At 37.7% G+C, this 27,238-nt stretch overlaps 1 protein-coding gene across 1 annotated transcript in view; it reads left to right on the top strand.

Moving 5' to 3' along the window:
• Positions 1–613: 613 nt before the first annotated feature.
• RAB1A (RAB1A, member RAS oncogene family) overlaps positions 614–27,238 on the top strand; it is a 30,402-nt gene continuing 3,777 nt past the window's right edge. The window contains exons 1-4 of the mRNA XM_060604526.3: positions 614–858; positions 18,655–18,727; positions 23,151–23,246; positions 26,956–27,051. Coding sequence (XP_060460509.1) covers positions 836–858; positions 18,655–18,727; positions 23,151–23,246; positions 26,956–27,051 — 288 coding nt within the window. The 5' untranslated portion in view covers positions 614–835. The remainder of the gene's footprint in view (positions 859–18,654; positions 18,728–23,150; positions 23,247–26,955; positions 27,052–27,238) is intronic.

The raw sequence follows: 27,238 nt of genomic DNA on the forward strand, positions 1-27,238 counted from the left end.
TTAACGCGGACGTCCTGGGATCAACTGGAAAGCTCCAGCCTCAGGCTGGTCAGGCCAGCAAAAGGCGCATAGGCGGAAGGACCCGCCAGGCGGACCCGCCAGGCAGATCCTCCAGCCTGCCCGTCCTCGCAGCCTCCGCTCTAAAGCAGTCCCTCTGGTTTCTACCCTTCTCTCCTCACCTTTGGGAGTCCCCAGATCACCCCCCACCCTCATCCTCCAGCCTTGGCCGGCACCGCCCTCTGTCCCTCCCCTCCCCCTCCCCCTTGGGGGGCTGACTCGTCCGGCTGCCACGTCTCACTGATGACATCACCAGGGCCGCTCGGTCTTAGCCAATCCGCTAGGGGGAGTCCGAGCGAAGTCCAAGCCAGCGAGTCAGCGGGGCGGGGACCAGGGAGGGGCAAGAGGGTGGGGAGGTGAGAGAGTGGGGAATGGGGCGAGCGACAAGCTCTCAAGTACGCATGCGCCAGAGGCGCGGGGTGTGGCGGGAAGTTGAGTCCTGGTTGACACACCGCACCGTCCATCTCCAGCTCCCGCTGTGGGTTCGAACTCTCTTTCCCGGCGTCCCACGCGGTGCGGCCGCCCTTTGGGCTGTGTAAAGACCCCTCGGTCTAAGGCTTTCCTATTTCCTGGTTCGCCAGCGGCCATTTTGGGTGGAAGCGATAGCTGAGTGGCGGCGGCTGCTGATTGTGTTCTTAGGGGACGGAGTGGGGGAAGACGTTTGCTCTCCCGGAACAGCCTATCTCATTCCTTTCCCTCGATTACCCGTGGCGCGGAGAGTCAGGGCGGCGGCTGCAGCAGCAAGGGCGGCGGTGGCGGCGGCGGCAGCTGCAGTGACATGTCCAGCATGAATCCCGAATAGTGAGTGCAGGAGAGCACCGGTCGGCTGGGTCCGTGGGCCTGCTTGGAAAAGCTTAAGAGGGGCGAAGAGGGCTGAGGCGGGAGTGAGGGCCTCGGCCAGGGTGAGGTGAGGGTGGTAAGGCAGGAGATGCTGGTGGCCCGGAGTCGGGCCCCATTGTCTGACGGAAGAGGGGTGGCCGGGGGGAGGGGTCGGGTCGGAGGGGTGAGCCGCCCGGGCCTGGACCGGGTCTGGTTGGAGGCCCTCAGTGCCGGGCCGGTGCAGAGGAATAGTCTGTTGAGGGGGTTGGGGAGTTTGGGAGTCGGTGGTGGGGCGGCGGGAAGGGGTAGTTTCTCGCAGAGGCAGTGACTTTTGAAGGAAGACTTATTTTTAAGGGGGGAGAGGATAGACTGGGAGAGCTGTCCTAGAGGGCACTGTCGGACCCTGCGCCCGCACTCTGCGGAGCTGTCAGAATCGTCAGGGTGGAAACCTGCTTTACTTGTAAATCTTGAGCTTGTTGGCTCTTTCTTTCACTCTCCCGGCCAGGCTGCAGGTAATATGGATGCTTTTCCCACTGCGTGGGATTGAGGGGAATGAGTAGATGGTGAGAAGAGATTTTATTTTACATTTTTAGTTTAGTTTTGTTTTTTTAACTTATTCCCTGGGGTTCTTCAAGAACTCACGGGGCCCATTGCCTTTTTTTTTTTTTTTTTTTTTAGAGGACACTCAAGTCATTTTGTCTTGTGTAGGTCGAGAAAAGAAAAACAACTAAGACGTAGGAACATTTTTCTGATGTTATCAAACTAAAGGAAGACTGCTGTCAAGTTGAAAGAGAAACGAATGGGCTCTATGATCTGTAGGTTTTGGATTACCTTCTTGAATGCTCGAAGATAGGGAATGAGGTTCCATGACGTGTCATGAAAAGTTAATGCATTTCTTTTTCTTACTCAAGAAGTCACCACAGCATATGTGACACACCTGGCACCTTTCCTGGGAACTGGTGTTCACTTTTCTTGGGAAGACTTCTTTGGGCTCTCTTTAATGGCCCTTAAAAAAAAAAGTCCTCCTTCAGCTTACATATATAAATTAATGAATGGAGGAGATTTAATTGGTGTTCTTCAGCATCAGAAGGCTTTGGGGTAGAGAGGGAATTTTTTTTTTTTAAGCAAAAGTCAGTATTTTAAAAGTTGACTTTATTTGCTTCTTTGGTCAGTTAGTGCTAAACAGTTCCCCTAAAAGGTCTACCCATCAGTTTAGCTGACTGTCATGTGTGTGTCACATGGTTCTTGCAAAATGCATTCTGACTTCAAGTTTTGTAATACGGTGGTTTGATGCTGAAATGTCCCCTTTTGCACTAAACAGAAGCCATTCTATTTCATTAACATTTTACATACTTTAAGAAATTGAGGATCGTGTTCCCATAGTGCCATGTTTGCTATGTTGGCAGTTTTTAATTTCTTTATCAGACTCCTAGGACAAAGTTGGTTTTGCACATTTAGGGAGAGTTGAACTTGAGGATCCTAATTTGGTGGTTTTCCTGGCAACAATAAAGTACATGGATTTGTCACTTTATGGAGACCTGTAAATCTTGTCCATTAGGGGAGTTCCTTCTATTTGCTGAATATATTTAGTACTATAAATAGATTTTGAAGATTAGTTTAACAGAACCATGACAAATTATTTGGCCTCTGAATTTGTTTCTCCTTCTATAAAATAGGATAGCAGTCAGTATTCCTATCAGGGTAGTTGTGAGATTCAAGTGTATGCAAAAGAAGAGCACTCCAGGTGGTGTGTGTCATGTCATTATCATGTGTGACATTCTAGTAGTGCTAGGATTTAGGAATATAATCCTTACCCTTAAGGAGTGTATAATGGAATGTAGAAAATGGTTTGGTAAATGCCAGTAGAGTTCATTCCAGATGTGCAGCATGGATAGGAACAACAAGAGTTCACAGGAGGGTGGAGGGTTGTGGTTGGGCAGTTGGGTTCAGGAAGAATTCATAGAAAAGAGGCTTGTGAGAGAATTATTAGCAGTAGATTTAGAGAAGCTCCAGGGAGTGGGGAGGATTTTTCAAGGGAGAAGAAAGAAAAATCGTTAATAAATGGCAATGATAGTAATTCGTAAGTAAGTGCCAAACCATCCGTTAGATGAATGATCTCAACAGGATCAAACCCAGAAGTCATTTTTATACTTTTTCTGCTATCGAGTATGCCCGTAACTGGCCAATTAATACTTCTAGTCTAGACTGTGTCTAATAAAATAGGAGTTGGGAAAACCTTTGAAGAGCATTAGTGAAAATTACTTGGAGAGGAGGTGATGGGTATTTTATTAGGGAAGGTCACAAGGGCAAGCAGCAAGCAGATTTTTAACAATGTGACTTGCGTTTTTTCTTTTTGTCTTTAATGAAGTTAACCATCATAAAAGTAGTTAATGAAAAATCGGAAAATAGAGAAAAGAACAAAAATTCTTATAAGTCTGTTTACTTTAGTACCTGTTCTAAACTTTAAAATCTTTTATTTTTTCTTAAATTAAAACTTTTAATGGGTGAGTGCTTTCACAATTCTATGGTGTTGTCTTAACAGCTTATACTTATAGCCGTATATGTTAGGTATAATATACGTTACAATACGTGTGTATTTTGGCATACACATATGTTGATGTGAAAGGGTAGAACACTAGATAATGTTTAAAAGTGCTCTCTAAATATTCCTTGTTTTTGGTTTATCATCTAATTTATCTTATTCCTTTTAGAAACTTTTAAAGTCTGCTTCATGGGTGCCACTGAATTTGATAAAATGAAAATGGGTTCTTGATAAAAGAAAAAATTTGGTTCTCTCAGAAGGAACAGGGTTTTTTTAGATTATTGATCAACATATAAGATTGCCTACTGCAATCTTATATTACTTATATTACTTTATGATCTTTTAGTTGTAAACTTGGTTTGGGAGGAGGAGAATGAGAAATATAGCAGCCAAAGATTAAATTTTAAGCTGTCCCTTTGACTACTTTCTACATTATTTGGCTAATATGGGAGAAATGACAATCCTGGGTTATCTTTATGGCAGAAATTAAGGGTAATGACTGATTTGTGAATTTCAAGTACAAACAAAAAGAAAAAGCAACTGGAAGTGGAATCTGAATAGTGGGAAAAGTAGGTGAAAAGATCAAATCCTTCTTTTTTCTGGAGATCTGAAGATTTTTTGAGCTAGGTGGTGAAGCAGGCAGTGATTATTTCAGCACACTGGTTAAGAAATACTTAGCATTATTGTCATACCAGAAACATTTTTTTCTAATCCATAAGCTTTTGGTGGATTTTTTAATGTCAAGAAAACCATTTTGGCTACTTCATCTGTAAGGAGTGTGTTAAGAATAAAGTGTGGGTACTTATCATGGATATACCAATTAACTACAATAGGAAGGACTATAGTCGTCTTCGTGGATCACCTGTAGTTCTTTAATGTAGAAAAATTTTATAGTGGGGACCCTGGGTGGCTCAGTCGGTTAAGCGTCCGACTTCAGCTCAGGTCACGATCTCATGGTCCGTGAGTTCGAGCCCCGCATCAGGCTCTGTGCTGACAGCTCAGAGCCTGGAGCCTGCTTCGGATTCTGTGTTTCCCTCTCTCTCTGCCCCTCCCCCACTCATGCTCTGTCTCTCTCTGTCTCAAAAATAAATAAACATTTAAAAAAAAAGTTTTATAGTAAATGCCTTGTTTATGTTTTAACACGGCTTCCGAATGATGTTTGAGATCATGGCTCAGGATTTAATCAGTCTTTCAAACTTTGCTCTTCTAACAGGAGACCAATAATAGTAGACTTAATGAACATTTGCCTTTTGCTTTCTTTCTTTTTTTTTTCTGCCTGCACTTTTAACATAAGAGTTTGAAAGTAAAAGCAACTTAATATGTTTTGTTATCTGACAATAATAAGTATGTCATAATTGGCTTTCATACACTTTTTTTTTAGAACTTTTTTTATTAGAAAAGAAATCAATTAAAGTAAGTTGCCTTTTTTTGGTTGTCTTGATGAGTTTTGGGTGGTGTTGGTAATGGTTTGAAAAATTCAGAAAAGTTTAAAGAAGAAAAATAACCAGTATTCTCACCATCCAGAATATACTTTCTTAATTTCTGTAGAGAATCAGCATGTGTGATTTTTTTGGGGGAGTGTGTTTCCGGCAGCTATGTAGAATCTGCAGCATGAATCTTAAGAGTTTTGTGTGAATATATGATCTTGTCAGGTCATTTGAAGAGAACTGAAATTTGGCATTTAATATTTTTTTTATCATTAAGTTAAAATGAGAATTTTTGACAGTTTCTTACATATTCCAAATAAAAATTTTTAAAAAATATTAAAAGATGAAAGAGCTTCAGAATCCAGTGTTCTCTTGAAAACTCTTTAGTTGACTTTTAAAGAGAATTTTGCTTTCTAATTTTGTTTCTTGGATATTTCAGTCTTTTGTATTCTGAAAGCAGTCTTAGTAATTTATCTATGTGCTACCATTTTGTTATATTCACATCCTACTAGCAATCCTTTGTGTGCATGTATTTCTTTCCTTGGCAACTTTTGACTATACGTTTAGGATAGTTTTACTATTTGCCATTGTAGTAAAGTTTCATTTTTGATAATTAATAGCTTTTTTTTTTTTGCTAATGTTATCTTTTCTTGTCTGTTTCTAATGTATGAAAATATTTAAGGTCAAGTAAAATGCTTTTTAAGGTTTCTGAGATTTAAGGTTTGCTAAAAAATACTTTGAGTGTTTTAAGATGAAAATAAACTAAAAATGGATATAGAATGCCAATGCATGAGGTATTTTAGATATGTAGCTTATCAGCTTTTTACCACTGTCTGAGCTCAACTTTGGAGTTTCAGTAAAAGAGGCAAAATGCCTCCCCCCTTCCCCCACCAAGGAGAGAGGCATGGTCAGACTACTCCTCTCTTTTCCTGTAGAAGGTGGAGCTGAGATTGCTTTTTTGATGTCTAGAATACTATTTAGGGAAGAACACCTAGGTCTTGGCTTTTCTTTCAAACTGCTCTGTGAGTGTTTCAGATAATAAAAGGGTAATGTGGGGTGATATTTGGAAAAAAATAATAGTCCTGAGGAGCGAGAGAACAAGTGTTGGTTTGTTGAGAAATGGGGTACAGAGGAGGAGTAGGAAATGAAGTTTTCCTTGGTAGTTTTGTGACTGGTTGGCTCAGTTGCTAGGAGCACTCTGCTTTATTAAATCCAAGGTTGTGATAGGTTCTGATTAAGTTTACACTGTTCCCTGTTTGTAGATTTCCTAATTCTGACAGGTGGTGTTCATGTAAACGCCTTTGTTTATAAGGGGGACCATTCTTTGGAAACATCTTTTTTTTAACAGAAGCTACTATTTAACGAGTGCTTACTATGTGCCAGCCACCTGGCTTCGGGGGCATTTTTTTTGCAGTCTGTGCTTCAAACTAGTGAGCAATTACATAAATTATGTAATTGAAGTTTTCTATGAACAGTGATAGATTCAACTTGTCTGAATATATTTCCTTTGAATAACAATAGTACTTAAATGGAATTATTCTTTGTTTTTTTCACTCTGCCTATAGATATTTTCCAATAACTTGATTTAGGGCAGTTATTCTTTTTTTGTTTTGTTTTTTAATTCCAGTTAACATATATTGTTATATTAGTTTCAGGTGTACAATTACACCTGCAACAGTTCAGCACTTCCATACATCACCTGGTGCTCATCACCACAAATTCACTCCTTAATCCCCATGCTTATTTAAGCCACGCTCCATCACCCTCCTCTCTGGTAACCATCAGTTCTCAATAACTGAGAGCCTGTTTCTTGATTTGTTTCTCATTTTTTTCCCCTTTTGTTTTGTTTCTTACATTTCAAATATGAGTGAAGTAAGGTATTTGTCTTTCTCTGACTTACTTCCCTTAGCATCATATGCTTTAGCTCCATCCATGTTGTTGCAAATGGGAAGATTTCATTCTTTTTTATGTCTGAATAATATTCCGTTGTGTATATACACACACACACCCCACATCTTTTTTGTCCATGGATCAATCGATGGACACTGGGCTGCTTTCATATCTTGGTTCTGGTAAATAGTGTTGCTATAAACATAGGTGTACATGTATCCCTTTGAATTAGTGTTCTTGTATTCTTTGGGTAAATATAAAGCAGTTTTTCTTAACCCATTTATTATGGTCATGTACCCCTAGGAGCATTTGATGAAATCTGTGGACATGCTCCCTTTGTGCATACATACTTACAACATTTTGCATAAAAGTGCATGCTGTTTATACTCAGTTTAATTTAAAGTCTGGTATTGAGCTAATTAGCTTTAAAATGTGAGATTTATTTGGGTATGCTTTATTTTCGTGAACTATTCTGTGCTTTTCTTCTCTTTTTTTTAAAATGCTACCTTTCTGTTTCTCATTGAATTACTAATATGAGTTGTTCCCAAGAGCCTTGAAACAGGCACATGAAGTTCACAGAACATTAGTGTTTGCATTAAGAACAATAGATCATTTCTGTAGTATCTTTACTACCTCAGTAAAGGATATAGTTAGGATAATGCCTAGCCAAGTGTGATATAGTCTTAAGTGTTTGATGAAACTTATACAAATAGTCGAATAGCTAGGTTTATAAAAGGACATTTGAAGCAACTTTGTGAAATACACACTGGATAATCATTTAGTGTTTTATTTGTAGATTGGTGGCTAGCACCTGTCTTCATAAAGACCAATTGGATTCATCACTTACTAAAGCTAATGAAGTCTGAATTGTAAAATTTACCATGCTTTTTTGAGCCAAGCTGACTTATTTTCTACCAACACAAATGTTCTAAGTTAATTTAAGCAGTGAATCACACTTTACTTTGTATTTGGTCAGGTCCTGTGTACTAGTTCATAATCGTTTGACTCCTTCTGATAGGTTTTATATGTATGACTTAACTTAAGGTTTTTATCATCTGAGTATGTAAAATACATCACTGAAGGAATATGGTGTGATAAAAAACAGCATTTGGAGTTACAAACCCTAGGTTTAAGTTCAGATTGACACTTACCTCTGCAAGTCATTTATGCGTTTTTAGCCTGTTTCTTTCTCTATAAAATGTGATTAGTACCACCTCAGTTCTGAGTCTCAAGAGTAAACTGTACAGTGCTATAGAGATGTTATTTGACATGTATATTCTAATAAGGGATATTAGACTATAAATGGCCAGTGGTTTCAGTTTTAAAGCTTTTCTCACACATGATTACTCATCACCCAATTAGTCTGTTTTTGTCTACTTTAACAATTTTCTTAATACAAATTTAAAAAAAATCTTCTAGTAAATGCATACCTATGTGTGTGTGTGTGTGTATATGCATGCACACACACACAAGGGTAATTTCAACCTTACAAGAAAGCTTGGTAAAGAAAACAGCCAGCCCTTTCTCTGTCATTAGTTAGAATATGCTAGGAGTTGGGGCAGGGGATGGGGGGGGGGGGGTTTGATTGTGAAAGATGGACTCTGCTCGCAGGTGCATACCAATTTGTTAAGAAGATGACTCATGGGGGCACCTGGGTGGCTCAGTAGGTTAAGCATCAGTTAAGTGTCCCGCTCTTGATCTCGGCTCTGGTCATGATCTCTTCGTGGGATGGAGGCTGTGTGTCAGGCTCTGTGCTGGTGGCATGGAGCCTCCTTGGGATTCTCTCTCTCTTCCCCTCCCCAATCCATGCTTTTCACTTTCACAAAATAAATAAGTTAACTTTAAAAAAAAAAAAAATGGCTCATGCTCAAACAAGTATAATTGGTATCACAGTATTATCACAGATTAAATCTTGTGATACTTTTAAAAAATAGCATGGCAGAATAGGTGATACAGAAGATTTAGAGAAAGGGCTTATGATTTCTATCATTAACAGGAAGTTTTACTTATGTTTTATTTAGCTGGAGAGTAACAGAGTACTGAGGAGGACTCTCCAGAACCCTTGATGCTAGTCTTGGGATGTAGTCAAGAGCTAACAATTTGAGTTGTCATCAATAGCCAGAAATTTTATTTATGTACATTCTTTCCTTCAGTCCTGTGAAGAAATAGTGTCCTAGGTTTATAGATGTGGAAACAAAGGCAGAGGAGAGTTTAATGGCTTGCCTAAGGGCATTCAATAAGCAGCAGAATTGGAATTTTAACTCAAGGGCCTGTGATTTCACAGTCCTAGTATGCGGTTTCCAACTTACTGTGTGTGGTTAACTCTAGAAATTTAAAATTTGAGCCAGTTAATTAGGCGACTAACATTTTTGTGGTCAGTGTCTTTTAAAATTTATGATTAGAGAGGTCTTTTTAAAAATGTTAAAGGTTTGTGAAATACATGTTACGAGGTACATATTATGGTCTTTGACTTTCTCTTTCACATCTTGGGTTGGTATTTAAAGCTTCCTTAGGCTTGAAGTCAATTACTGTATCCATTCTCAGTTTTTCTACCCTCATGACTATTCTTGAATATTTATACTTGGGGCCTTGGAAGTCATGGATGTGTTTCTGTGAGTAAAGCAAGTGGAGCAGAGAACTGCCTTTCTTTTGCTGGAGAGGGCACCCTTGCTGCAGGCCATGTTACTATGCTAGGCTTTGGGAGTTGTGACTGGTGTGATCATAGTACTTATAACTGTTAGTTGGTAATTTTTAAACCTTTATTTTAGATTATACTAGTAAATTCCTGTGGTATTTTGTCACCATCATCTGAACAGAGGGTTTGGATAAATAGCTTTAAAGTTTTTGTCAAAGCTCTTAAAGGTTTTCGTCAGGTTACCTAGCGGTTTGGAGGGAGGAAGGAAAAATAATAATTGCCACTTATTGTGCTTCTGTAATGTGCCAGATACTGTGCTACAGGTTTTAGAGGCATTTTTTTCTAAATCTGACAAGAAACCTAAGGTAGAGGGTGGAGCTTGAATTCAAATACAGGTCGTTCCAGCTCTAAAACCCGTGCAGGCTTTGAAAGGTAAAAGAAGTAGAGGATATTTACATCTCCTCCCTGGCATATTTTTCAGCAAATACTGGTTACATAGGTTGTAAGACCTATCTACTTTTTTTGTCCTCTTGTATGACTTGCCGCTTTGTTTAGAGCTACCAAAGTTTCCTTCATTTTCAGAATTCCAACTTTGAATTTTTGGAACACTTCTAAACTGAGCTGAAATGGAACCTGGAAAATTAATTTATTGTCTCTAAATATCAAAGAAAAACGTGTACTTTTATGAATAGCTCATGGGGACAATTTTTAAAAAATTGCTTGGGTATTTCGTTAAATTTGGAAGAAAGACTGTTGTACTCTGAGATACTTGATGATTACTTTGACAGTGCTTTTGTCCATAGCTGAAAATTTATTTTTTATTGTTTTTAAGTTTGTTTGTTTATTTATTGAGAGAGAGAGAGAAAGAAAGAGTCCTAAGCAGACAACGCACTGTCAGTGCAGAACCCAGTGCAGGGCTTGAATTCCCAGACTATGAGATCATGATCCAGCTGAAAACAAGAGTCGGACCCTGGTGCCCCTGTTTTGTTTTTTATGTAGTTTAGTCTTCAAAGTAATATGTGCTTTATAAAATTCAAACAATGGAAATATGTGAAGGAACTAAAAGTTTTTACCTCTTTTCTCCAGCCTGATGGTCAATTTTGAATTGTTTTCTGTGGAGCATACTTAAAATGAGTGAAGGGGAGCACCTGGGTGGTTCAGTTTGTTCAACGTCCGACTTCGGCTCAGGTCATGATCTCACAGTTCTTGGGTTCTAGTCCCACATGGAGCTCTCTGCTGTCAGCACAGAGCCTGCTTCAGATTCTGTCCTCCCCCTTCCCTGCTCAAGCGTGCGTGTGCGCGCGTGCGCTCTCTCTCTCTCAAAAATAAAACATTAAAAAAAAAAAAGTGAAGAAGAAAAGTTGATGTCAGACACAGTTAACTGCAGCCCAAGTTTTTATTAATCATTCCTTACCCTAGAGTCTAATAGAACAGTGTATAGTTTAATAGTGAATTAAAATTTGGCCACTGTGTCATAATATCATAGTCCTAATTTTGTTTTAAATTTTTTATGTGAGCTTAGGTTATTTTCAAGTATGACATTTATAAAAAAAGGTAGAATAACATTCCTTTCATGCAAGGGAATTTGCTCTGGATGAAAAACACATTTACTTTCCACTTAACTTTTAAAAATAGTAGGCCTTTTCTAAGATATAGGTGACATGAAGTTTGTATTTTGGGAGTACTGTGTGGATAAAAACGACTTTATATTATAGCCAATTGTTTTGCTTTTGTCTTTTCTTCCTTGGTATGTTTCCAGAGGGTGGAATATTGAAAGTTGGGTTAATGTCAGTCAGCTTTCTCTTACATATGACCTATGTTTGGTAATCTAAATTTTATTTCATACAAGAAAAATGTTTATTCTTATTTAATCCAAAAAATTGACTTCATATACTTGTGGCTATATTGGGAATGTGCCAGTGCTATCTTGACTCTGCTCTACCTATTTAGAAATCATTTATGTTATGGTAGTAATGCTGGATGAACTTGCAGAGGTGTTAAGTCTTTGGAAAAAACCTCTCGTTAAAACTTTTCTTCCTCTCAAATAATTTGTTTTTTGTTATAAGAGTAATATGTATTTATTGCAGACTGTGAAAAAAGTAAAGAAGATATCAGTTGTAATCCTAAAATTTAGAAGTGTCCATTTTCTCCCAAATCTTTTATGTATGTGAACATTTTTTAAAAACAAAAGTGGGAAATGAATTATACTAAACAAAATGTAATCTTTTCACAAGTGTTTCACATAAACAGTCTCTACAGGTTTTAGAATTCCCAGTAGCATTTTATTTTATTTTATTTTTATTATTAATGTTTATTTATTTTTCAGAGACAGAGAGAGCATGAGTGGGGGTGGGGCAGAGAGAGAGGGAGACACCGAAACTGAAGCAGGCTCTGGGCTTTGAGCTGTCAGCACAGAGCCTGACTCGGGGCTGGAACTTGGGAATGGCAAGATCATGACATAAGCTTAACCAGCTGAGCCACCCAGGCACCCCTCCCAGTGGCATTTTAGATTCAGACATAAGTGGATTCATCCCTTACTACGCATTTTATGTACAGTGTGGTAACTTCATGAGAAGGAAACCACTTTACCTAAGTAGAATTTTGAACCAAAGTTTGTAACTTGTTTAAAGTATAATCATGTTCTCACGATAGGGACTTTTTTAAAAATACAGAAAATTATCTGTTAGTGCTTGCATGCAAAAATGGCAGAGGTATCAAGATTATATTCAGATCATAAATAATGGAAATAGAGAATTTCCAATATTGCTGAAGTAGACCATGAATTGACTTACAGGAGATAGTGAAAGAATTTTTTTTTCAATCACCGTTATCTTTGATGCCCCGTTAAAAAGGCTGTTTATTTCCCTGAATCTGTCTCTTTCTATCCAGCCTTAATCTGTCAGTCTACCTTAACTGTCTTTGCTTTCTCACTGAATTATCTCCTGTTTAAATTAAAATGTAATCTTTGCTCATGTTAATATAAGTTCAAGCAGTTCAAGAGTTTTCTCTAATACTTGTGCCTCAAAAGCAGCTTTTAAGTCTTTATTTTGTAGATTCCAGCAAGATTTCTGATTTGTTGATTTAACTTGAGAAAACACAAAATATGTCTCTCTTATGTTTAAAAAATAACAGCTAGCTTTTCTTTTTCTTAAAAAAATTTTTTTTAAATGTTTATTTTTGAGAGAGAGAGAGAGACAGAGTGTGACCACAGGAGAAACAGAGAGAGGGGGAGAAACAGAATCTGAAGCAGGCTCCAGGCCCCAAGCTGTCAGCAGAGAGCCTGACACGGGGCTCAAACCCACAAACCAGCCCCACAAACCGTGAGATCATGACCTGAGCTAAAGTTGGATGCATGATCGACTGAGCCACCCAGGTGCCCCAGGAGATAGCTTTTCAAAGAGATTGTTATTCTGTGCCCATTTCACTAATGTCCTCATGCTTAGTGTTTTTTCAAAAAATATTTTACTCCTTCCATCTTTGTATTTATCCTGTTTTTATTTTTTTATTATGTTATTTTTTAATGTTTATTTTTGAGAGAGAGAGAGAGAGAAAGAGAGCGCGCACAGGGGAGGGGCACAGAGGGGAGACAGAGTATCTGAAGTGGGCTTTGTGTTGACAGCAGAGCCCAGTGTGGGCCTTGAACTCACAAACTGAGATCATAATCTGAGCTGAAGCCGGACGCTTAACCAACTGAGCCATCCAAGCGCCCCTACTTTGTGGTTTTTTAAAAATCTTTTTGTTTTGAAATATATTTATAGAAGAGTTTTAAGAATAGTACAGAGAATTCCTGTATATCCTTCACTTAGCCTCCCCTAATATTAACATCTTGCATACCAAAGTACATTTATCAAAATTAAGAAATTAACATTGGGGGCGCCTGGGTGGCTCAGTCGGTTGAGCTTCTGACTTTGGCTCAGGTCATGATCTTGTGGTCCATGAGTTCGAGCCCCGCGTCGGCCTCTGTGCTAACAGCTCAGAGCCTGGAGCCAACAGCTCAGAGCCTGGAGCCTGCTTTGGATTCTGTGTCTCCCTCTCTCTCTGACCCTCCCCCGTTCATGCTCTGTCTCTCTCTGTCTCAAAAATAAATAAACGTTAAAAAAATTATAAAAAAAAAAGAAATTAACATTGGTACATTATTAACTAAACTACAGACTTTTATTGTAGTTTCTCCAGTTTTTCTCTTAATGTCCATTTTCTATTATAGAATCCAGTCCAGGATACCATGTTGTATTTACTTGTTATACATGTTAGCCTTCTTCAGTCTGTGTTTTTCTCAGTCTCCTGTTTTTCATGATCTTCACACTTTCGAAGAGTGCTATTAGATATTTTGTAGAATGTCCTTCAGTTTTAATTTGTCTGATGTTTTCTCATGATTAAACTGGGGTTATGGACTTTGAGAAGATACCTTAGAGGCGGAGTACTCTACTCATCACATTGTGTCAGAAGGTACATGAAATCAGCGTGACTTCTTACTGATGATATTCACCTTAATCAGTTAAGGTGGTGTCTGTCTGGTTCCTCCATTGTGAAGTTACTATATTTCCCTTTCCATACTCTTAGAAAGCAGTCTTGAAGAGCGCACACTCAACAGAAGGGAATTAAGTCCATCTTCTAGATGGAGGAGTATTCGAAGAATTTGTGGGCAAAGTTAAAGCCACCACAGTAATAAATATTTGAGGGGACATACTTTGAGGCCATGTATATATCCTGTTTCTCCTTAAAGTTTCACCCCCAAATTTTAGAATTCATTGTTGGATTTTGCCTGCAGCAGTTATTACTGTGGTGATCTATTGATGATTTTCTACTTCTCTTATTCCTTCTACATGTATTATTTGGACTCCTATAAGGAAGATTGATCTCCCAGTTATTTATTTAATAATTGATACCAGTATGAACTCATGGTTGTTTATTTTATTCATTGGCCTATAACCCAATACATGGTTTATTTTGTGGTTCAGGTTATTCTTCCTTGGCCAGTGAGAGAACTTTCTGTTGGTTCCTGTGTCCTTTTAACATGCCGTGTCCCCATCCATTTTTTACCCCTAGGATTTTGCCAAAATGTTAATCAAGGATGGCCATAGATCTTCTTTAGTTGTGTCTCACAACAAAAGAGACCTGATTAAAAATGCAAATTTAAAATGTTCTCTGGTCTCTTAGCACATGCTTTGTAAAAGGTACAATGCCAGATTTTTGGATATACAGATGAGTAAGTTAGTTTATCTTCATACTCACAGGTATGTCTGTGAAATGAAGGGAATTAAGGAAATGGATTTTCTTTTTTTTGAGAGAGAGAGTGAGAGTGAGTGTCTGAGCAGGGGAGGGGCAAAGGGAGAGAGAGAATCTTAAGCAGGGTCCCACGCCCAATGTGGAGCCAACCAGGAACCAGGGACTTGATCTCAGGACCATGAGGTCATGACCTGAACTGAAATTAGAGAATCTAATTTAGAAGAATGTGGTGATTTTGTAACTCTATAGATTTCTGAACTAGAATAATCTATTTTTTTTTGCACTCTGGTCAAAATTATATTGTAAACTGAAAATCCAAATTCTTGGGGAATAAATGAAAACACATTTGCTAAACTGTTCTTGACTCTATACCAGAATTGTCACCTCGTGCTTTCTAGTTATAGATTTTTGTGTTTTTGTCAGCATTTTTACTGTGTTCTGTTTTGTAAATTATAGTTAGAGAAATATCTTTAAGCAGTCTCGAATCTCTGAATTCTCTTGAACATTTGGTATATTAATAATTTAGAAATAAGCTACTACAGTAGTAGGCAATTTTAAATGTTCCAATGCAAGTAACGTGCTATTGATCGCACTCTCCAGGTATGTGTATTCAGTAAGAGGAAGAAGTTTGTGAGTTTGATTTTGTTTGCCATTCTCCTCCAAGTCTCTTGTCATGTTAGTAAAACTGGAAAAAGTTTTTACTTTTTCCAGTGATTAGCTCATTGCAGAGAAGAGTGCTCAACTGTTCATATTATTTATAATAGCTGTGAACTGTAAATTATCAGAAACTCATAAGTTAACTGTTTTAAAATAACACTGTAAAAGTTAAAAAATGTGATAAATGAAAAAGTTGATTTTTAGAAAATTAACTGTTAATTTCTTTTAACCATAATGTAATTTGTAACACACTTAGGAAGCATTCTTGTTTTTTTCCAGCCTTATGTTTATGCTGAAATAGAGAAGGTTGATCTTTAAGGTAATGAACAGTATTCAGGCAACATTTGTGGCCCAGTGCTGTCTTTTATTGTAACAGGGTCCAATACAGCTGATTCAGGGGGTGTTAATTGAGTGTTCACTGGATGCCTGGCACTGTGCTCTGGGAGATTGGTGATTTCAGGGCATTTGTTGTGTCTAAATTTCTGTTAAAAGCTAAGTAAAGTAGTATCAGTGGTGTGATTATTCTTGCTAACTGCAATGTAAATTGTTAACATGTACTCATTGCTAATGTTCATCATTCTTAAGAATTTATTTGGTCTTGGGCGCCTGGGTGGCTCAGTCAGTTAAGCATCCGACTCTTGATTTCAGCTCAGGTCATGCATGATCTTGCAGTTTGTGGTTTTGAGCCCCATGTTGGGCTCTGCATTGACTGTGCGGAGCCTGCTTGTGATTCATTCATTCTCTCTCTCTCTCTCTCTCTCTCTCTCTCTCTCTGCCCGTCCCCTGCTTGTGCACGCATGTGCGCATGCTCTGTCTCTCTCTCTCTAAAAATAAATAAACTTAAAAAAATTTTATTTGGTCTAAGCAGGATGTCAGTAGTACTAACGTCAGTTCAGTATTATTTATTATGGGTAAATTTTACAGTCATTATTCCCTTCCCCTCCTTTTTTCTTTAGGATCTCAAACTGGAAAGGATGTTAATTATTTATTAGTTCATCCTGTGCTTAAATCCCCTTTATGACTTAAGAGCTTCTTGTTTCCTTCTATGATTTTTATTTTGTTGCTGAGTAGGGCACTTTGGATTTTTTTTAATTTTTTTTTTTCAGATATAATTAGGGACAATAAGTGTACTATGATAACTTGGTAAAACTAGAAAAACATTTTAGGTAATACATAATCACTGTGTAAACCTAGGTAGCAGTTGATGGATATCTACAGAGATAATCATTTCTGAACGTTTTACATATTGCTTACATTTAAATAATTGTAATCTAAATTTAAATTGTGATATTTGGGTTTCACTTTAAGTGTATCATTTTTTAAAATTTTATTTTTTAAATTTACATCCATGTTAGCATATAGCGCGACAATGATTTCGGGAGTAGATTTCTTAATGCCCCTTACCCGTTTAGCCCATCCCCCCTCCAACAACCCTTCTAGTAACCATTTGTTCTCCATATTTAAGAGTCTCTTATGTTTTGTCCCCCTCCCTGTTTTTATATTATTTTTGCTTCCTTTCCCTTGTGTTCATCTGTTTTGTTTCTTAAAGTCCTCAAATGAGTGCAGTCATATGATATTTGTCTTTCTTTGACTGACTGATTTCGCTTAGCATAATACCCTCTCGTTCCATCCACGTAGTTGCAAATGGCAAGCTTTCATTCTTATTGATTGCCCAGTAATACTCCATTGTGTATTATATATATACATACCACCATACATACACCACCTCTTTATCCATTCATCCATCGATGGACATTTGGGATCTTTCCATACTTTGGCTATCGTTGATAGTGCTGCTATAAACATTGGGGTGTGTGTGCCCCTTTGAAACAGCACTTCTGTATCTTTTGGATAAATACCTAGTAGTGCAATTGCTGGGTCATAGGGTAGTTCTATTTTTAATTTTTTGAGGAACCTCCATACTGTTTTCCAGAGTGGCCGCACCAGTTTGCATTGCCACCAGCAGTGCAAAAGAGATCCTCTTTCTCCACATCCTCACCAACATCTGTTGTTGCCTGAGTTGTTAATGTTAGCCATTCTGACAGGTGTGAGGTGGTATCTCATTGTGTTTTTGATTTGTATTTCCCTGATGATGAGTGATGTTGAGCAGTTTTTCATGTGTCAGTTGGCCATCTGGATGTCTTCTTTGGAGAAGTGTCTATTCATGTCTTTTGCCCATTTCTTCACTGGATTATTTGCTTTTTGGGTGTTGAGTTTGAGAAGTTCTTTGTAGATTTTGGATACTGACCCTTTATCTGATACATCGTTTGCAAATATCTTCCCATTCTGTCGGTTGCCTTTTAGTTTTGCTGATTGTTTCCTTCGCTGTGCAGAAGGTTTTATTTTGATGAGGTCCCAATAGTTCATTTTTGCTTTTGTTTCCCTTTGTAAGTATCATCTTTTAAAATCACAAAGGACAAAACTGAAAATTATGAATAGATTTTCTTTAAAAAAATCTACAAATTCTGGATTTTTTTTTTTTTTTGAAATTCTTAAAGGAACACAGAAGTAGTCCGAGTTAGAAAGGAGATATGAGGGACTGGGCAGTATGGAGGCCATCTGGTCCAGGAAGGAATCCTGCTCCGTGAAGGAATCCCTGGGGCTGGTTTTTTAGTTAGTCCTGGCAGTTTCATATACATAAATAGAACCTAGCTTTCAGCATTTTCTGAAGAATGCTTTAAATATCAAACTTAGAATGTTGGTAAAGTATGTTGACAGAAGCAGCATTTGATTTTACCAATCTCATCTAAAATACTTTTATTTTTTTAAAGTTTATTTATTTATTTTGAGAGAGAGCAGGGGAGGGGCAGAGAGACGGAGAGGGAGACTCCCAAGCACTGATAGTGCAGAGCCTGAAGTGGGGCTCGAACTCACAAACCATGAGATCATGGCCTGAGCCAAAACCAGGAGTCAGATGCCTAACCAGTTGAGCCACCCAGGTGTCTCTAGTCTAAAATATTTTTAATACAGGTTTCAGAAGTTAAATGATTCTTTTTTTTTTTTTTAAGGGTAGAATTCCAGGCAGATGTTAGGAAAGGAACATAAAAACCCCTTCTTTGGAGGATTGCTAAGAAATAATGATCTGATCTTGGAATTTGAAGGAGAGATTTATGTTTCATAAATAAAGGAAATTATATTTCCTTTCATTCTTTCCTTGGAAGTAGAAGTTCACTGATAGAGATCACGGGTGGCATTGCCTGTCTTACTTTTATAGAATTGTGTCCTATTCAGTGATTCATGAAAAGGGCTTTTGCTTTTGGTTGCAGTTTTGGCTTCTGAAGCCATTCACGGGCTTTTCAGGAGTCCTCAAGTGAGCTATTATTCTTGGCTTATATTTTGGTTGTAGAGCCTACAGTGCGGTATGCATTTTATTAATGTGATTTTCTTTTTTTTTTTTGCAGTGATTATTTATTCAAGTTACTTCTGATTGGCGACTCTGGGGTTGGAAAGTCTTGCCTCCTCCTTAGGTTTGCAGTAAGTTGAAATTGAAATGCCTTTAAAGAAGTTTATGCTGTGTTTTCTAGGTAGTCAAAGGATTAAACAATTTTATTCAGAATAAAGTAGTTCTTCCAGAATTTATATATTTGAAAGTCTCCAAGTATACATTCCCAGTGATATGTTGGACTCTTAGGCTCTTGATTTTAAAAGAAATTCAGCAAAGTGTGATTATAAAGTTAGAATGTCTAACGCTCTTGGTAGAGTTCAAATAGTTGGCTTGTGTTTAAGTGACTTGATGAGAAATGAATCTTCAAGTAAAATTTTAGTAGGATAAAAGAAAGAGCAGGGCCTGGTACACTTTTTTTTTTCTTTTTTCTTTTTCTTGACGATGGCATAGTCTGTATGCTACACTTCACAAACAGATATGTAACTTTGAACCTACTGAATAGAATCCACAGTCTTCCATAGTCTTTATCAACTGCCTTCAAATTTAGCTTGTTTTCCTTCTCACTGTTTAGGTCATTGGTTCTCAGAGTATGGTCCAAAGACCCCTGGGGATCATCAAGACTTTCTCAGAGGGTCCATGAGATTAAAACTTTTATCTTAATAATACTAAGCCATTAGTATTTACTAAGTAAGTATTTACTTAGTATTAAGACAAAAGACATTTGCCTTTTTCACCGTGTTGACATTTGCTCTGATGATGCAAATGCAGTGGTGGGTTAAACCTCTGGTGCCTTAGCACCACATCAAGGCAGTGCTAAGTGCCAAACTGTACTCTAGTCAAAGTATTTACTTGTATTTACTCATGGGATGGCGGGGCGGCAGGGGGGTCAGGGGGTGATTTTCACTTAAGAGTGTCTTTGATGAAAACAGTGAAAATGATTAATTTTTAAAAGTCTTGACCCTTGAGTATTCTTTTTTAAATATTCTGTGTGAAAAAATGAGGAGAAATATAAAGCACTTGAACTGCAGACTGAAGTATGTTGGTTGTCTTGAGGAAAATAAAAACACTTGTATAGTTGTTTGAGTTGTGAGCTGAACTAGCTCCTTTTTTCTTTTTCTTTTCACTTGTTTCTTATTTGAAAGAACAGCTGACAAACTGTAGTTATGTAGAATTTGGTGGTATTGGGCAGACATTTTCTCCAATGTACTGAGACTGTCATTTCAAGGAAAATAACTGATAGCATTTGCTGTATGTAATGAAATTTAAGCTTTCAGGGGAAAATTAGAAGTTTAGAAAAGTTGAAATTCACTGTGAACTTGACAGCATGTCATACTTGACTTTTCTGATTGACAGTATTAATACCACTTAAAATATGTTATATATATATGTATATATGTATATGTGTATATACATATAAAACAGTTAATGAAACCAAGGAACCAAGCTAAAGAGCCACCTATGTTTTATTCTAAGGAACTACTAGAATAGAACATAGGTGGCTCTTTAGCTTGTGTGAAAATATTTCCTAATATGGAAACAAATCAGGAAAGAAAAGATTATTAATTTGATTGCATTAAAATTAATATCAAGCACTTAAAAGTGTTAAAAAACCAGTGATACTAGCAAAAAAATATACATGAGGGGATATTCTCAATATATAAAGCAAATGTACATATTAGTATGAAAAGGATATTTGTCATAATGGGAATATGGGCAAATAACATGAGTGAGCAGTTCACAAAAGAAGAAATAAAAATTGACAAAAGTTCAATTTTATTTGTAAAGACTTTAAAATTAGGTAGTACTTTTTATTAAATTGGCAAATATTAAAATCAGGAATCATCCATAATAGTAAATCAGCAATCCTGGGTATGTGGGAAGAATCTGGCATCTCTTGATGAAAATGGTTATAGCCTGAGGTGTCTGTTTCAAAGAAAATCCTCTCTGGGATGCCTGTTGATCTAAGCCACGGGTTTCAGTACTACCCACCTACATGGTAGCATTTAAGCATTTAAGAGAATACTGATTCCTGGGCCCCTAGAATACAGATGAGCTGCAAAACGTATAATAAAGAAATGTATAGGGACACCTGGGCGGCTCAGTCGGTTAAGTATCTGATTCTTGATTTTGGCTCAGGTCATGGTCTCTGCAGTTTGTGAGTTTGAGCTCTGCATCGGGCTCTGCACTGACAGTGCGGAGCCTGCTTGGGATTCTCTCTCTGCCCCTCCCCTGCTCTTGCACACTCGCTCACTCTCCAAATAAACTTAAAAAAAAATGTATAATAAGCTATGGGAGCACAGAGGGAAGAAACTCTAAGAATTGGCCAAGGAAGTTGAGGAATGTTTTGGCAGTCAGTATTGCCTGAGCTCAGAATTGAAGAACGAATAAAAATTGTGACCCGGGGACTGGGGATTAGGAGGTATGCAGAGAGAGATGTTGAAAATCTGGACAGAAGGAAGAACATGTGCAGTGGCTCAGAGGCATGCAAATAAGGCACATGTAGGGATTTATAAGAATTCTAACAAAGCATTCGTAAGTATTTCCAACAAAGCATCTATCATGTAGGAGTGCTAAGTGAATGTTCATTGCGCTCATTTTGTTCTCTGTCCACTTTCTGCAGTATCTGATGTTTATTAGACAATCAATTAAAAACAAATAAGATTTTTAAAACGTTTGTTCATTTTGAGAGAGTGTGCACGAGCTGGGGAGGGGCAGAGAGAGGGAAGAGAGAATCCCAAGGAGGCTCCATATTGTCAGTGTGAGCCTGATGTAGGGCTTGATCTCACAAACCGTGCATGTCTAAAAACTGGACATTTTGCGGGGCACCTGGCTGGCTCAGCTTGGTGGAGCATGCAACTCTTGATCTCGGGGTTGTGAGTTGGAGCCCCACATTGGGTGTGGAAATTACTTAAAAATAAAATCTTAATGAAAAACTGGACATTTTATAAAGTAACACTGCCATTGTGAGCTTACAAAATGAATAAATATCCCAGATTGTCTCAGAAATGTGGTGTCACAGTTGGTTTGAATCAGGATTCAAGCATGTTCTATACATTCCATTTGGTTGTTTGCTGCTTCATCTAAGTTGTTCCAACCTCCTTTTTTATTTATGTCTTTTACTTTTTGCAGAACCTGGGTAGTTGTCACATAGATTTTCCAACATTTTAGATTTGTCACTTTGCTTTTTTGTGGTGTCTTAAAACTTGTTCCTTTATCCTTCTTGTTACAGTAATTGGAAGCCCCAGAACCATGCTGTTTTTATGGTAGCTATGAGCCCCATGTAGTCACTTGAATTTAAATTAATTAAATATGCATAAAATTTACAATTCAGTTCCTTGTTCTCCATTAGCTTAGTGGTAACTGTATTGACTAGCAGTTTGTAGAACCTTTCCATCATCAAAGAAAGTTCTGTTTGACAGGGCTGCTCTTAATAGATTTAGGCCCATCTTTGTTGGCAGAATACTTCATAGGAGTTACCTTGTGCTTGCTAAGATTCTTCAGTGGGTTTAGGTGGTGATAGCTTGATCTCTCCTTTCACATATCTTTTCACAAACATTTTCAGTTAAAGAGAAAAAAAAAAGTTTTGTTTCCATTCTAAATAAAATGTCATGGCAGATACTTGAGAAAAATAGGTGTTAATTTTAAAAGTTTATTGAGTTAAACATTGTTCACGCAAAAACTTGTGCATAGGTGTTCATAAAGCAACATTATTCGTAATAGCCAAAATGTGGAAACAACCCAAATGTCCATCAACTGATCGATGGATGACAAAATGGCTTATATCCATACAATGAACTATGCTCAGCCATAGAAAGGAATAAAGTACTGGTACATGCTAGAACATGAATGAACCTTGAAAGCTTTATCCTGAGTGAAGGAAGCTAGACATAAAAAGCCACATATACATGATTCCACTCACATGAATGTCCAGAATACACAAAGCCACAGGGACATAAAGTGGTTTAGTAGTGGTTTCTGGGGTCTGGGGGAGAGGAGGAAATGAAGAGTGACTGCTTACTGGGACAGGGTTTCCTCTTGGGGTGATAAAAATGTTCCGCAATTAAATAACGGTGATGGTTGCACAAGCTTTTAAAAGTCATAACTAGGAAATAAAATTGACTTCTACAAAAATGGAAGAAGAGAAGGACCTCCTTCCTTTGTGGCGAATATATTGGATGGAGGGTCACGGAGGGGAATGAGTGTTCTGCTGATTAACAACTAGAAACATCACTTGTAATCATTAAAAATATGAAACCTTTTTCTATATGATGTATGTAAAGAATTTGCAAATAGATGTTTGATAAAATTAAAGAACAGCTATTAAGAAAATCCCAAGAAGAAACTATTAAATAGTGCATTGTAATCAGAACGCAAACTGAGTATTGGGATGGAGTAGCTGTTCTCAACATGTTATGCTTTATAAACTTTATCAACTTTATAGATAAAAGTTGAAATTGTATTTTCTTATTTACTTTATTGAACATTAATTTTATTAACTTTTTTTCCCTTTAGGATGATACATATACAGAAAGCTACATCAGCACAATTGGTGTGGATTTCAAAATAAGAACTATAGAGTTAGATGGGAAAACAATCAAGCTTCAAATAGTAAGTCATTTTTAGACTAGAATTTGTTTTGGAAATTATTTTGGTAAATTTAGAATGTATTTGTTATGATCTTCAGAATCTCATGTACCTGTGGTAGAGTGGGAGAATCAGAATTGTTTAGGTTAAAAACGTTTTCTCTAAGATTACCTTCCTAATTGAATTTTCTGTTCATAAAGCAGAGAAATACGTTTTAAGTCAGACTTGGTCCTAGTTCTTTTTCTTGTGTTTTTATCAGGGGGCGGGAGGAAGGGGGGTCTAAGTTGAAGTTTACTTTGTCCTAATAGTGAAAGTAGTTTGAGTATTTTCTGATGCCTTACCGTGCTGAATACTGTGGAACATTAAAAGAAACGTAGGAGAGGGTCTTCATATGTGGCTTAGATGAGTTTTATTTAGTTCTTTTGTATTTATTAGTTTATATGTACCAACTCTGTAGAAACAATTTTATTGGAAAGGAACTTAGCTTTTCTAACATGTTTCATAGCTCAGAAAATTAACGCCAAGGGATTTAATGACTTGCCCACAGTTACTGGCAGAACCGAGTGACTCACTGCTCCCTTTTTTCAGTATTTGGTGCCCTTGTGGCATCCGAGTCCGCTTATCCATCCTTCCATCCCCAACCCCGAATTAAAAGTAGGCAGTTGTGGTAGTTCAGTTATATCAGCTTTGTATGGGTCTGGGTACTGCCAGTGTACACATCAGTGGTCTTTAAAAACGTTAATTTCTGAGTATCTTTTGGTGTTGGTGTAGAAAACCAGTGACTGCTGGTTTTCTGGATTTGGAGTCAGAAAGAAAACTTGGATTTATTGTCTTCGTTCTGGTATTTACTAGTCAGTCGTGTATTTAACTCACTTCAACCTTTTTCAAACTGGGACTTCCCTCTTCTATGACCATGATGATACTTGATTTACTAACTCGTAAGGTAGTTGTGAGAACCAGACCCAGTAGCTCTGTGTATGTGGATACAATAATGTGTGCGAAAGGCCTTTGTGAAGGGCATTATGTAAATGTTACTGGTGATGTGACATACCCAAATAAATGGATGTTTGATTCCTTCTTGTTTTTTTAGTTGCTCCCTTTTCTTATCTGCCTTTGATAGCAATAGCTTTAAATACTTTCAACCAGTGAACAGATTACCTTCTATATTGATTTTTCCCATTGTATGTGGAGTGCCGACTTTATACTTGGTAGCACAAAGACTGTTTCAAAAAAGAAGTACTCAAGCCTTTAATCTAATTACTGGTGTGAAATGATTATGTCATGTATGATCACTGGTCTCGGTAAGCTTTGAATATCTATTTGTGAAACATTCATTTATTATGACTTTACTGGGCTAGAAGGCATCTTACAGGTCATTCAGTCTTCCTTTCATCTTCAGTAGGAATTTCCTTTTGCTCTCTGGTGCCCTTTTTTTTTGAACACTTCTGGGAAGCAGCTAGTTCTGTTTATAAATAACTTCTGATTGTTTCTTTATGTTGAGCTAAAGCCAATTTCCTTTAATTTCTCTTACTCCTCTGCCTTTTGGAGCTGCCTAAACACGATTAATTTGTTTTCTGTTGGCAACCTGTGCTCTTTAGATTGGTCTTATCACAACCTTCTACCTCTGAAGTCAGTCATTCCTTTCTGGAAGCATGCTTCCAGAACCTTTCACAATTTGGATCACTCTTGCATGATAGAAGTGCCTTTTATTAAGGTATGATTCCTAAAATCAAATATGAGATAAGAGTCTAGCCAGTGTGGGCTACATGGGCTAAGTTTTCTTTTGATTTGGACTCTGAATTTTTTTCCCCCCTCTCCTGCACTTCAGGACTCCTGCCCTTTCCTCATAATTAATCCATTCAAAAATAGATACGAGGTTACAGAGATGAAGGAAACAGAGCTCCATAGGAGGAGATTCCATTTCAGTGGGAGAGACAAACATGGAAAAATCAGTTACCCTGTGATTATGAGGGGTTATGAGAATTATATACTAAGGGTGATCAATTAGAGAGGACGGTAGGTACTGTTAGGATGAAAACTCAGGAGTTTTCAGAGTGGCAAGGAGAGCAGAAATTTTACTCTTTGGACGTCATTGCTTCACCAGTCACAGTTATTTGTTAGCATTTATTCAGAAACAATTTCTTCCTTTTCTTGTCTAACTTTGCTATGTTAGTGAAAGGGCTGGTGGAAAAGGGAGCTAAGATTTTGTTGAGCAGCTTCTATAGTCAGGCTAGGCAGTTTATAAACATCAGTTCATTTAAACCTTTTAGCAGTTCTATAAGGTGATCTGTAGATGAGGAAACTGTTAAGTGACTTTCCCTAGTGTTAAATAACCAGGAACCTAGATTGGAGGTCAGGTTGGTGTGACTCCAAAGTTCTTGTTTCTCCATGGATATCCTGAAAGACTTTGAGCCTCCTTACTTACACAGCATATCTACATAGTCTTCTGCACGCTCCAGCTTAGTACTTTGGACAAAAAAGGTAATGAAGCTGTGGTGACTTTTTTTGGTTTGCCTTAGATTAACAGTTTTAACATCTTTTTTTTTTTTTTCTTTCTTTTTCTTACTGGAGCATGCTAAAGTAAATTACAGACATCATATTTTACTCCAAAAATACTTGAGTATGCATCTCTGTTTTACTATTTTCACCACTTTCACATCTAACAAAATTGACACTACTGCCATAATATTCTCTTAATATCCGAGCTGTGTTCACATTTCCCCAAAATTGTAACTTGTTTTCAACAGCCCTGTTTGGGCTGGCTCTTAAAAAAAGGAAGTGATTTCACTGAGTGCAACTGAACCTTTAGTTTTGCCATTTAAGACACTAATGGAGATCAGTGTAAAACTCATGAGCTATATGATCCAAAACTTTACAGTTCCCTCCCTTAATTTAAAGGCTGTTGCATGTTAATCTCCACTTGCTTTAGGCATCAAGCCCGTTTTTGGTTTTTGTTTTCAATGGTAACAATTCCCATTTTGCTATTTCCCCATCAGTCAAGGTGTTATTTTTACCAGGTGCTTTTAGTGGGGTAGGTAGCTATTCTGATTACACACACATTTTAAGAAGATGTCATTGACTAGGAGCAATTCAAACAAACTTACTGTTTTTCTTAAAACCAAGGCTTTTAAAATCTAACCATTGAGTTTGCCTCTTGATATTTTTAACAATTAGTCTTTTAAACCCAGAATCTTAATGTATTTAGAATCATCTTCTTTACATTGTTTTTCCCAGAACTGAGATAGTATCTTCCTGAGATGGTTAAAGTGCTATCGTGACTAGTAGTTATCTGAATTAGGTCCTTTCAGTGCTTTTCCATGAAGGTAAAATGTCCTAACAAGTGATTTTGTCTTATTTGTGAGAGTATACTGTTCAAGAGGTGTTAGGCTACTAGCTTTCCTAATCAGGTCAACCTGTCCGCCTTCATACTAAATGCCTTGCACAGTGCTAAGGCTGTAGGAAGGAATATCAAGAGAATGACATAGTCTGTGACTCAAAGAACTCATCGGGAGCATTACCACAAGCTGAAGTATTGGCACAACCTTTTCATCCTGAACCTTCAGGTATTTGGCAATTACCGTGCAATCTAGTAGTGTGAGCATTGAGGGTTAACGTTCCCATGTCAAATCTTGATAATCTCCAAAGCTGCGTAAACGAAACTGTTCTCCTTCCTGCCCTTTCCCCACCTCTTATTTAATGGAACTGTTTGGATTTCTTGATTGTTTTATAATAGTGGGACACAGCAGGCCAAGAAAGATTTCGAACAATCACCTCCAGTTATTACAGAGGAGCCCATGGCATCATAGTTGTGTATGATGTGACAGATCAGGTAAGTTCCAGGAGGAAGTCGTGTTACAGTGACAAAGTAGGAGGTTACTATTGGATAAATACCAGATTCTTTTACTTTGTGTATTTGGCATCAGTATTATTTATAGCGCAGAATACTTTGTCCACTCCCAAATAAATGAGTCACATAAAAAACATTTATTTTAGAGGCACCTGGGTAGCTCGGTTGG

This window comes from Panthera onca, chromosome A3 (assembly GCF_046562875.1).
Source record: "Panthera onca isolate mPanOnc1 chromosome A3, mPanOnc1 haplotype 2, whole genome shotgun sequence".
NCBI lineage: Eukaryota > Metazoa > Chordata > Mammalia > Carnivora > Felidae > Panthera > Panthera onca.